General features: G+C 48.0%; 1 protein-coding gene across 2 annotated transcripts in view; it reads left to right on the forward strand.

The window, feature by feature from the left end:
- LOC135100818 (protein abrupt-like) overlaps nucleotides 1-12,532 on the forward strand; it is a 122,118-nt gene that overhangs the window by 99,399 nt on the left and 10,187 nt on the right. The window contains exons 3-6 of one of the 2 annotated variants that reach the window (XM_064004184.1): nucleotides 65-182; nucleotides 315-1,083; nucleotides 1,339-1,419; nucleotides 3,786-9,891. In XM_064004184.1, the coding sequence (XP_063860254.1) occupies nucleotides 65-182; nucleotides 315-1,083; nucleotides 1,339-1,419; nucleotides 3,786-4,633 (1,816 nt within the window). In that variant the 3' untranslated portion in view covers nucleotides 4,634-9,891. Of the gene's footprint in view, nucleotides 1-64; nucleotides 183-314; nucleotides 1,084-1,338; nucleotides 1,420-3,785; nucleotides 9,892-12,532 lie in introns of those variants that run through there. The other variant, XM_064004183.1, reaches the window with a different exon arrangement.

Consider the following 12,532-nt stretch of genomic DNA (forward strand, 5'->3'; position numbering starts at 1 on the left):
GTGTGCACAGGTACAAAATACAGGTTAGAGGAAAAGTTTTCACTGTATTCTTTGTAACCTGCAGAGAACTCCGCGACCAGGAAGAATTCGTGGACGTGACGCTGGCCTGCGAGGGTCAGCAAGTGTCGGCCCACAAAGTCGTCCTGTCAGCCAGCAGTCCCTACTTCAGGTCGCTCCTTAAGGTGAGTGCAAGCTTCAAGCTCACCACCAGCCTAGCATATTTTCTTGTTAATGCAGTGCCTTACAAAATGGATTCTCAGCCACTCTGATCCCTTCTGTTCAGTCGCTGAGCGTTGTGCTTTTCCGTGTTACAGAACAATCCGTGTGACCATCCCATCATCATCCTGAATGAAGTGGGCTACGGCGAGCTCATCACACTGCTGCAGTACATGTACCGTGGCGAGGTGCAGATCGCCCACGACCAGATCAAAGACTTCCTTCGGACGGCCAAGCTGCTGCAAATCCGCGGACTGGCCGAGGCCGCCGCTGAGTCACGATCACGATCTTCTTCGGACAGCCGCAGCGAGAATGGTCAAGGCCGAGAGGTGCCCACGCCCATCCCGAAGACTGAACCTGCCGACCCGGAGGAGGAAGGCCGACCGCCGGACAGTCCTAAGGTCAAGAGGATCAAGTTATGCAGCTCAGTGGGGCCACCGCCACCATGCTCCCCCTCCCCACATCTGTCAGGGGGCCCTAGTCCCCCCGCCCCTACGCCGCCCATCCCCAGCCTGCCTCTCAGCATGGCCAGTATGGCCGGTCTGCCCTCCTTGCCGCCCATAGGTTTACCCGGCGCCTCCCTACCACTGTCCCTGCCTTCCTCCATCACTGCCCTGCCCCCCGTAACCACCGCCCACCCCTCCTCCATCCACCACGGCCGCTCCGCCCTCCATACGCCCACACACATGAGCCAGCAGCCATCCTTCCCGGGCCTGTACCCCGGCATGGGCTCCGACGACACGCAGGACACCATGGGCAGCGACCGCTCCGAGGACCGGGACAAGTCCCGCCACGACGAGGACGAGTATGAGCACGAGAACACTCTGGAGAAGATGTCCGGCCTGGCCAACATGGCCGCCCTAAAAGGTGCCCTCACTACCCCCGCCACCAAGGGGCGACAACCCACCTGTTCATTACCATTACCGTTACCACTTGCCATTACCATTACGACAAGCGCTAGCCTCAGGCGTGCTGCTTAACAATTAAAGTGTTGTCTTTAGTATATTATAAAATTCATTAGCTTTCCACTTTCATCTTCAAAGAAGTAAGTGTTCTCATTTTTTTTTTTCTTTAATGTAAATTATGAAAACTCGACTAATAAAAGTGTGTGTTCCGTGGCAGGGTTCGGAGGCTTCCCCGGGCCCTCGGGTCTGGCGGGCCTGGCCTCGGCCGCCATTGGGTCCAACACCGACAGTAACCCTGGTAAGTACCCATTTTCTCTTACGGAGCTTTTCCCATCTTCTGAATGTTCTCCGTTATCCGTTTTCCACATCGGCTATGTCTGTTTTTTCTATATACCTTCTTTTTTATATATTAGTCTTGACTGAGCCATTTTTTACGCCATGATCTTTGGACTGACTTGAGAGGAGTTAGCATGGGTATGACCACACTGCCTGCATGCTGTCTTGCTCATGTTCACATTTTGGCCTCTGCTATGACCTGACCTGACGTCCGGCCGCGGCGGGGCCACACACTCGCCCGACACACTACACACTCCCGGCCAATTGATAGCACACTAACTAAATGAATGCATCTCACAGCAAATTAACGTAAACTAACACGCCAATATATATAAAACAAAATTGATGCACTACGTATGTCAGACTCTAAAAAGCGAACGTGAACAGAAAAGTTCCCCCATAGGCCTCGCGCCCGGGCGACAGCCAAGGCTGGTATTCATCGTGTCCAGTGTGGCCGGCATGCACGAATGGCCCTGGAGGTTAAAGCTGGACCGCTCCCTTACTTCCCCTCCTTCCCTCCCTCCACCCCACTCCATGCCATCCAAAGGAGAGGCACTGAGAACGCCCAGCCACGGAGGCTCTATATTATTACTACTACTAAAGATATATATATATATATATATATATATATATATATATATATATATATATATATATATATATATATATATATATATATATATATATATATATATATATATATATATATATATATATATATATATATATATAGTTGCGTGCAGAGCGCATAGTTCTTCCCCGTGGTATGATCGCTTGTGTAGGGGTGAGCTAGGCCACCGGCATCTCGAGCTGCAGACGCCAGCGAGATAATAACATCCCAAATGTAAATTGGCCCAAGGGGGACACAAAATGCCACTCGTCAATAATTACAAGGATTCGATTTCCTACACATTTTGCAACTACTTCCTTAACCTGATCGAGGCGAAGGTGCGAGGCTGGCGAGCCGCAAAGAAAAAAAAAATAAAATTTGCCATCATCGCAAAAGTAATCTGGCGGGCTTGTGCGAGGAGCCAACACACGGGAAATTAAATCGAGGAGCGACTTACGCGTCTCAAGTTTTCAAGTTGGTAATGCTTCGGGGAGCGTCTTGATGGCCGGGCGGGAGAGTTTATGTTGTTACTCTTGCTCCTGAAGGCAGTGTTGAGTTGCTTTTAATGGCAACATAACTTGACGTTTAATGACTTCTTTGTACGTAGCGCTTCCAAGTCTGGGCGGCAGAAAGAACGGCTCATGTTCTGCAACTGCCTCTGAGTGTTTCTCGATGAACCTTGAGAGTGGCGAGACGTGCGACGCGCCACTCGGGTAAGCGCCGCAACTCCGCCCCCAACCCACTCTGTAAAATGGACGCAATTACATGACCCTTAACTAAGTTTCGTTGGTCTACCCAGTGTGACGAGCAGCCTCTAAAGGGTAGGTCGAGTCCATCAAAAGGGCAGACTGCATGTGAGTTCCATCGGCGAAGTCAGCTCTATGCGAGTGGCGGCGCTCCACGAGCACTTGGTGCGGGGCTCGATCCTTGAGGCGAACAAATGAGTACAAAGGTTAAAATAAATGTTCATATATGAATAACGAGACAAATAGTCAAAAACGGCTTAAGTGTAAGATCAGTTTTGGCTCCAATTCAAAACCAGTACATTTTCTTTGGTAAGTTTGTCACGTAAGGGGGGGCGCGACACAGTCCTGCATGCAGCACACTACCCGTACCCGCTGAATCTGTGGCCTCCCCGTCTGGCCGATACAGTTAAACGTTAAGTCTCATAGAAACGTTTATTGAGCGGCGAAGACAATACGGTCGGAGGCTGGCAGCCCCCATGGTCGAGGCCCTCTTGCATTGGGGACCACGAGGGGCTGCCGAGGTCGCCGACCGTGGTCTAGCCTGCAGAACCTGTATTCCTGTCATGCTTAGTAGTTAAGGCGAGGCGTGGAGGCGGTACGTATGTGTGGGGCCCCGAGAGGGCGTCGGTAACTGTGGTTGGCATCTCTTTTGAATTTTTCCCTAGTCATTTTTTATCTATTTTATTCTTAATATTATTGCTACATTGGTGTAAATTTTTCACTGTTCAGTCGCTTAACGTTTGTTTCTTCTGAGTGTCATATTCATCACTTGCATGGTTTTTATATCTTTTCTCTACCATTTGTCAATTCTTAAATTTTTATTAAAGCTTCACTTGGAAGCCTTTTTTTTTTTTTTGTAAAATCAAATTAATAAAGTTGTTTACAAGACTAAACGACTTCGTGCTTCACACTAAAAATTGACGGCAAAATCCATGAGAGATCAGCTGACCACAGTGCTGACGTCACTTGCAGGGTGCACGGGGTCACGTGACCTCGACCTGTCTGTACTGATGTCGCAGCTGGGGGCCCTCGACCCCCCCGCCCCCCACCAGCAGGGCATACAGCTATCCCCTGCGCCTGCATCCACCTCCTCAAAAGGCGGGGCGGGCCCACTGCAGCTGTGGCAACACCCCCAGCAGCACTCGGCACAGCAGCAGGACCCACAGCAACAACAGCAGCAGATTCGGCCGTGGTGCGAAACTTGTGGCCGCAGCTACAGCACAGTGGGCAACCTGAAGCAACACGTGGCTAACGTTCACGGTCGAGGGGAATGGGTGACGTGTGGCGTGTGTGGCAAGACCTTCAAGACGCGGCAGTACCTTCAGTCCCACCTACTGCAGCAGCACGGCATTAGGCAACGACCCACCCCACTCCTGCCTGGCCCCTCCCATCCCTCCCACCACGACCCCACCCAACTCCCCTTCCCCCACGAGTCACCGTCCAGCTCGGCCCAAACCTCCACCTTCAGCCCCGTTAACCGGCCTTTCCAGAGCCAAACTTCCGCAGTGAACCCGTCACTTCCTCAGCCCTCTGTCCCCGCCGCGTTCAATAACACTATACAGTCAGCGACAGACTTCGCCAACACCACACTAAACGGACACGCTCACCTGCCCACCTTCAACCAAAGTTCCTCTTCCACATCCACATCCTATTCCACCTCCCAAAACCGCAACCCTAACTCAGCGCTCGGCCCCGCCCCGCCCCAACCGGACAGCAGCGGGCAGGCCGCCAGTCCCCCGCCCCAGCAGGTCAAACAGGAACGCTTCAACGGCTTTAACATCAAACAAGAAATATCCCACGATAATTATTATGCAATATAACCAAGGATTTCTTAGACAGTGCAAAAATATGTACAATTATAAATATATATATATATACATACATATAATGAAATAATGTATATGTTTATGTAATCTATGTATGTATGAGTATTATTATCTACATGGGATACTTCCTTGAAGGAGTGAGCGACGAAAAGAGGAGGGGATCTCTGCCATATCATTGATTTGTGTATGAATTCTTGCGGCCAAAAAATTATTTGTGGTGCGTGTGTGCGTCCGCCAGCCTGAGTACCTGTCTGTGTGTGTGTGTGTGTGTGTGTGTATGTGTGTGTGTGTGTGTGTGTGTGTGTGTGTGTGTGTGTGTGTGTGTGTGTGTGTGTGTGTGTGTGTGTGTGTGTGTGTGTGTGTGTGTGTGTGTGTGTGTGTGTGTGTGTGTGTGTGTGTGTGTGTGTGTGTGTGTCAGTGCCCAGTGCTTCCATCTCCTCGCCTCACCCTGTACTTCTCCTCGGTCGACACTAACGTTTTCCATGTTCCTGTTTAGCCGTAAACTTGTTCTTAGCCTAAGCTGTACAGTCATAGCATAGAGATGCCTTTATATTTGCTACAGTTTGCTTAGTGTTGACAGTGCGTGACGTCGTCTGTGGCTGGCCTGAGAGGCGCCTGTTTCTTGCTGGCGGTGGATGAGCCGCGAGGCACGTCCCCGACACGTCGAGGAGCGGCCCGGGGCTCGTCTGCCGACGGCTCAAAATGTCTGCCGTAGCGTGTTATGCTAGTCTTTATTTGGTTGACTAAATATTATCGGGCCGTGGCACGTCACCTGAAGCCTCCATGAGGCGGTTATCGCCTCAGTTATAGTAGTCTGTGGGAGACAGCGTTGTCCCGTGGTGCTTTCAGCCTTCCCCCGTCGTCCGCTTTCCGCCTTATATATCCATGACGACTTAGCCAAGCCTCCTAGATATGAAAACTGATGAAAATAATCGTATATACTGGCAAATGTGCGGCGTGTTCAGATTATTCAAGGCGTGAGTCACTGGGGTGTGTGTCGGGGCAAAAAGAGGTGCACCTGTGAGGTTTGTCACGCTAATCCTGTCCACTGCCATTCATCACCTGTCTATCGCGTCCACCTCGCGCCCTCCCGTCTTTTTTTTCCCCGATTAAAGGAGAAACATATAATTATTTCTCGACCAGCCATTGTTATTACGTTGTGGTTGTACCCGAAGATAAAAAAAAAAACTGTGCACACTCAATGAGTTTGCAAACCTTAGTAAAGCGATAATATTCCTTCATTACGTTACCGATTAGATCAACCATGATATGAAAAATAATCATAATTACAGATACAAATCTTCCAGTATTCCTAAACATATTTATTATCAACTCAAGTTATTTCAGTATATCTTCGAATAAAAACGGTTACGGTAATGACAAGTTCCTGAATGGAAGAAAGTCGTTGTTGATCATTCCGGAGTTGATAAAAAGGTATCTTGCGTTGTGAGGTTTACTCTTATGCGATAAATGTCTTGTTTTAAACTTTACAAGAACCATAATCCATTCTCGGTCATGTATATCCGTCACGCGGCCACACGACATGCCTGCAGCTTTGCCTCACACCGCCAGTGACACCTGGTGGTGGCTGCGCCTCTACTGCCCGCCTGACGCGCCTACCTGGAAGTCTGGCCTCAAGCTTGGTCATCATTCTGAAGACGAATTCTACAGTAGAAAGAACCAATCCTAATAACCCTAACAGGATAAGGCCAAGAGTACACAAGTATAATTAAACTGCTATTCCTTGAGTATTTACAATTAACTAATTAATGTTTATAATTACTTATATATGTCGGTTTTCTAATACGATTACGTTTTTTTTAACCATTACTGACAATTCATATTACAACTCCTGTAACCGTGATAACACTGCGCTGGCTTGCTCGCTTCCCTCTGCGCGGCGCGGGAATGGTGGCATGGCAAGGCCGACTGGCAGAGTGAGGAGGACGTTGGGTGTTTCCTAGTCAAGGCGACCCCCTCGAAAGGCTCAGGTGGCGACGCGCCCCTCACCACACAAGGCTCGGCGCCTGAATGCAATAAATTTCCATTTGTGAACTTAGATTTAAGTGAGCAAGTGTTTAAGTAGGTGATCTCCGCGTCTGTGTAGCACTGCGTGTAGCCCACAATGCCCGCTGTGCTCACCTCTGTGTGTGTGTGTGTGTGTGTGTGTTTGTGTGTGTGTGTGTGTGGGGCTGTGGCAAGCGGCGTGGACTACAGGCAGTGCTCGTCCTCCCAAGCGAGACAGAGCGTGGTGACAACACGCTAACTGTCAACTATATTAGCCTTTTTCTACCTCATGTGAACGGCGGTACCAGGCCCCTCCCCTGGTACACAGGCTTCCCCTCCCCTGTCCCTCCCTCCTGGTACTAGTCTCCCGCACCCCATCCTGCCCCTTTCCCTGGTACTTGAACTCCCTCGTATTCTTTTCCTTAGTACTGAGGCTACCCCATTCCCTAGTGCAATAATTTCCATTCCCACCTCCTCGTATTACCCTAGTATACCTGAGCCTAGTAATCAAGCTCCTTTTTAGCACCTGCCACCCCTTCCTAGCAGCCTGGCCCCTCCTAGTTACCTCTCCTGCCGCTTAGTAACCTGGTAGCTCATCCCTGTCACTCTCCCCCACCAGCTAGTAACTTGTATTCCTGTTACGTACGTGTTTTCTCCCTAGTTCAGGTCCCCCTCTGCCCTGACTTCACCATTCCACGCTCGTTAGGCTCATTTTTACCTTCTTTATGTCCTCAATTTGCCCCAAGCCACATGGCCCTCCCGCAGCCAACCTCATAGCGTGAAATGTTCGCTTTCTGCTTTAATTCTCTTCATTACTATGATTCTGCTAGCCAATTCTGTCCTCCCTCTCACTGCAACTCTTCCTCCTTATCATCTTTATTCCTTCCTTCTTTAACTCGTTTCACTGCCAGGACCATGTCAGCCCCCAGTACTTATTGTCTTCATATGTTAACTCCATCTCCTTATCCTCATTCTCCTTCTCGTGCCCCTCGTTCCTCTCTCCCCGTGCCCGACCCTCGCCTGGCTCCCGCCGTCATGTTAAATCAGTTTAGTTGTGAGTATGCTTTCGTCAGCTTCTTGTGTCGGAGTGTCAAAGGGGCCGTAGTGTAGTAGTTGCTGCCCCGACATGTGATAGAAGGAGGAAGTGAGTCTATAGGTTAGTGTGGTGTTGTGAGGGAAGGGCGTTAGGGCTGTGTTAAGCTGTGTTGAGGGAGGTGGGTGGGTGGGTTTGGGGGCGACGACGACAACACGCCTATCCTTCGCTCTTTACTGTACAGGCCGAGGCATCGATGGCCTCCGCGAGTTAAGTCTATGTTAGACTATCACTGTGAACGGTTATGTCCTCTGTTAAGCTGCGTTTGGCGGGAACAGTTTACGCTCAACACTCAACGGGGCGACGGTGGAGTGTTAGTTGGTGGTGCTGGTGATGGTGGGGGGATGGTGGCAGTGTTGTTGTTGTTGTTGGTGCTGTGTCGGAGGTGGTGAGTCCCGGTGCTGGGAGCCCCTGTGGTCCTTCTGTCGCCATAGTGAGGCTGTAACTATTGATGCTTAATAGAAGTGCCAAGTAAACCGTGTGCTCTCATAACCCTTCCTAACCTGTACCTGTGTCCACTCAGTATTATGGATCCAGGTGTGATGTGACGCTTCTCCATTGCATTCACCTATCCTCCATCCAGTTAAATACAAAAATTTAAAAAAAAATATGTACACTATCGACCGTAAGCTTACAAACAAACATCCTCATCTTGGTCTGCTTCTATGATAACACTACATAACAAAAACAATCACATTTCCGTGCAAAATACAAAGTAACAGTAGTTTACGTAACCATACATCAGATCCCATGCTTGACATTATCTGGTTCGCGTGCAATATTGATTACTTTAAAAATACACACACACACGAGTTTTCGTACAGAAATTAAGCTAAAAAACAGACATACTTCCGTGCAAAAACACGAGCAGAAGTAGAAAACGTAGATACAGACATTAATTCTCATCACTGGACACTGCCTGTTTCGCGTGTAATATTGATCGTCTGTTTAAAAATACACGTACAGCCGAGCAAGTTACCTGCACGCGAGAAGAACAACACATCGACAACAGCTCTACATTGAGTTGTCTCTCATTCATGGGTAATACTGACCTTACTCGAAAAAACAGCTTCTGTGCAAATCTCGAAATGAAAAAAAAAAAAGGGGGGTTCGAAATACCAGCGTCAGTCTCCGTCGGTTGCGTCTTGTTTATTTCACGCTCCCACGCGCCTCGAGGCTCCCACAGTAATACCTCGCCTCCATGAATAACAATGGAGGACGGGAGGAAAAGTTCACAGCTACAAACAGATTGTACGGTGGACATTCACACCTCTATCATTCACAGCATTCAGACATGTTGTGTTCTTTTTCTTTTCTTTTTTCCTCTCTCTCCCTGTAGAGATTAACATACGGTCATAAGAAACAGAAAAGTCCTTTCTTTTGCCGCTCCTCCTCTACTGCTGATCAGAAGTTTCAAAACAGTCTTGAAATTCCTCTCTTAAAACATCCAGGTACTTCGAATATAGAGGTGTATATTCATTAAAGAAGCAAGAACTCTGGAACTGTTTGTGTGGTTATCTTTTCCACCTTATCACTTCAACTATCTTAAAAGAACAAGTACCTCTATGGAACCTTATTTCCAGTCACTTTTAGGAGAGCAGCAATTAAGAGTATAAGTAATTTCATGGTATTTTTTTGTAACCCTTGACCAGCCTCTCTTATGAAAAAAAAAGAAAAAAAAATATATATAGATAACAGTCGGCCCTATACATTTCTAACCTGACCTAACACAATACAACCCAAGCTATTCGTGTGCGCAGCAGACAGAACAATACGTAATGCAGATTTGACTGGCGAGGTTAAGCAAAACATAGCCTTTGTTTCTAAACTGCATTCGTATTACGTGGATACAGGCACACCTTTATGCTGGCCAATTACTTTTTCCTCTCTACTTTTTTTTTTTTTTTTTCACGCAGCAAACCTATTCTGAAACACCATTTGCTTTTTTTTGTTTGTTTGTTTGTTTTTTGTTTTTGTTTTTGTTTTTTTTTCACCAGGTTATGATTGGCCAGTGGGTGTTATAGTCTATTTCAACCTGCCATTCAGGTAAAGGAGAATAGTAAAAATTGAGGATCTTACTTAGCTGCCTCTCTCTCTCTCTCTCTCTCTCTCTCTCTCTCTCTCTCTCTCTCTCTCTCTCTCTCTCTCTCTCTCTCTCTCTCTCTCTCTCTCTCTCTCTCTCTCTCTCTCTGCTACTACGACAACTCCTCTTCCTCCTACTATTACTACTGCACTAACAATCAGACCTATTACAATACCGCTGCGTGCAAAACCCACGTCCCTAATGCCGTTCAAAGTTTAGCTCTGCGTCACAGGGAAACCTCCTCTCTGCCACACTCCTTGCTTTCCCTCACACTCCACACGAGACACCGACTGAATACACCCAAAGGTCACGTTAATTACCCAGCCTGCACTTACGTTACAAAATTAAATGTATACGTTTTCAAAATAGAAGTACAGGATTGATATACATAGGGATATCACGCTGGCAGAGGTGACAACGTATACACGATGCAAGCTCAACATTTTCCGCCGAACTGAACGTATAACCCGGGTAAAAAGTAAATATATAGATAAATACATAAATAAATAAAGTAAACCGTTAACAGAGGGGAGCACATCGAAGTAAAAAAAAAGAATGAGTACCACACGCAGTAACAAAACACAAAACCCAGCGGCGGCCAGGTAGTAGTCGTATTGCTGGCTGCCGATAAAGGCCGCTAAAGGTCAGCGTGCTTTCTGGCGATTGTTTTCCTGTGACCCCCCGCAGCTCCCCACTCACGGTCCGATGAATAACAGAGTTCGAGGCGGCGGTGGGAGAAGGCGAGGAGCTGGGGAGATGGGGAGATGATGAAGGGGAGTGAGGGGAGGGGAGTTCTGCGGTGAAAAACAACATTGCCTCGAGAGTGGATTTAAACCCGCATTGTCCGATACCCTGCGGTGAGATTAAGGACCCTATTCCTAAACATTTCCTCGTCCTATGTCTTATAATGATTCTAGTGGCAGTATGAAAGTACCCATGAAAACCCAATCAATCATCTCTGCGACCTTTGAAAACACCCCCGATGAGAGAGCAGGCTTTTTAGAAAAATTAGCCCAAAACACAACCCCACAGACGATTGAGAGATGTTATCACCTAAGTAATGTTACATCAACAGTGCATTATTCGTACGTTGCATACATGTTGTGATAAGCGGTCCAAATTAATCAGAATATTCATTGCCATTCACAACAAAGTAAACTAAGCACATTCGGGTAATTTCCAAGCCCACCTCGTTACCTGGCACTTGACAACTTGCTAAGTTCCTGTGGTACCTGCGAAACAGCTCATTAAACTCCGCTGGCCTCAGCAAGTTAGGGGAGTATGTTGTGAACGAGAGGACAACACTGCTTCCTGCTGCAGGTGGAGTCATCACCCTCCCTCAGTAGTCCATTCGTAACTATATCGGGCCCCGGACAGTAACAGCCACTGTGGCCAGACTAATCAGTACACGGGCTGGCACTCTACAATCTGATCGAATAGTGGGGAGTTCCAAATTCCTGATTATTCCTATCACTGAAAAATAATGCGAGACCAACCCACAAAATTCGGTGATGAAATTCAACTTCAATAAGTACAGATATTTTTCGATGTAGAATATTGTGAGTAAAAATGCACAATATCTGCACAGACTCTCGTCTTCATTAGCCTTGTGAATGAATATCAGCTCAATGACGCCGCGATCGAGCCAACGCATCCCTCCACTTTGTACGCATGCGTGTACAGGTGAACATTATTAAGCATAAGTGCACTCTTTGCCGGAAGTAACCATCAACCGCGCGAGAGAGAGAGGCACGTCATCAGTGCCGGATTACGATACACCGTCAGACTTACTGCCTCACGCCCCGCACACAGGATAGCATGCGTTCTCCACGTAGCACCGCGGCGCCCCCCGGAAGTAACACTCAATGCATCTAGCGGCACACCCAGCCGGCCACGCGAGCTGCTTGACACGGCTCTGCGGCACCCTCACTGCAGCAACCCAACTTTAAAATCAGTGCAGGCTCCTCGTAAGTCAAGGACGGGCGGGCACGGGTTAACCTTCACGCAGCCACAAAACATCTCCGCCGAGGGGTTCCAGCAAGTAGAGACACACGTCCTTCCTCTCGGCGCCGAACCAGGTGTCTCTGCATCTCCGTGTGTCTCCCCCGTGACCCTCAACACACCTGAGACACACGAGGAGGAGTGGTGGTGGGTACTTTGGGTACGACTGCTACGCGAGAAATATATATAAACTTCCCACCAGAACGTCCTGAAGTTCAATCTAGTGATGGTCCAGCCTCATTACGGAGACATAATAATATATAAAAGTAAACTATCCAATAAAATAAAGTAAAATACACATGTCCAACAGCTGTGCGGTGTGTGTGTGTGTGTGTGTGTGTGTGTGTGTGTGTGTGTGTGTGTGTGTGTGTGTGTGTGTGTGTGTGTGTGTGTGTGTGTGTGTGTGTGTGTGTGTGTGTGTGTGTGTGTGTGTGTGCGTGTGTGTGGTAGAATTAACCACGCTTGGCGTTCCCGACCACTTATTTCTCTTGAAAATAAATCCCTCTTCGATCTTCTTGGCTACATGAGAAAGGGGGAAAAAACTTATGCAGGGAAAATCAGTTAATTGCTGCTTGAGAAAAAACAAAACAAAAAAAAACAAGAGTTTCAAAGCGGATAAGGTCAGTTCAGTTCCCAGGATGCCTTAATACTCTTATCTTGAAGTCACACGAAGCCGAACAAAATGAGGCAATGTTCCAAAGTTTGTGGG

This window comes from Scylla paramamosain, chromosome 5 (assembly GCF_035594125.1).
Source record: "Scylla paramamosain isolate STU-SP2022 chromosome 5, ASM3559412v1, whole genome shotgun sequence".
Lineage (NCBI taxonomy): Eukaryota > Metazoa > Arthropoda > Malacostraca > Decapoda > Portunidae > Scylla > Scylla paramamosain.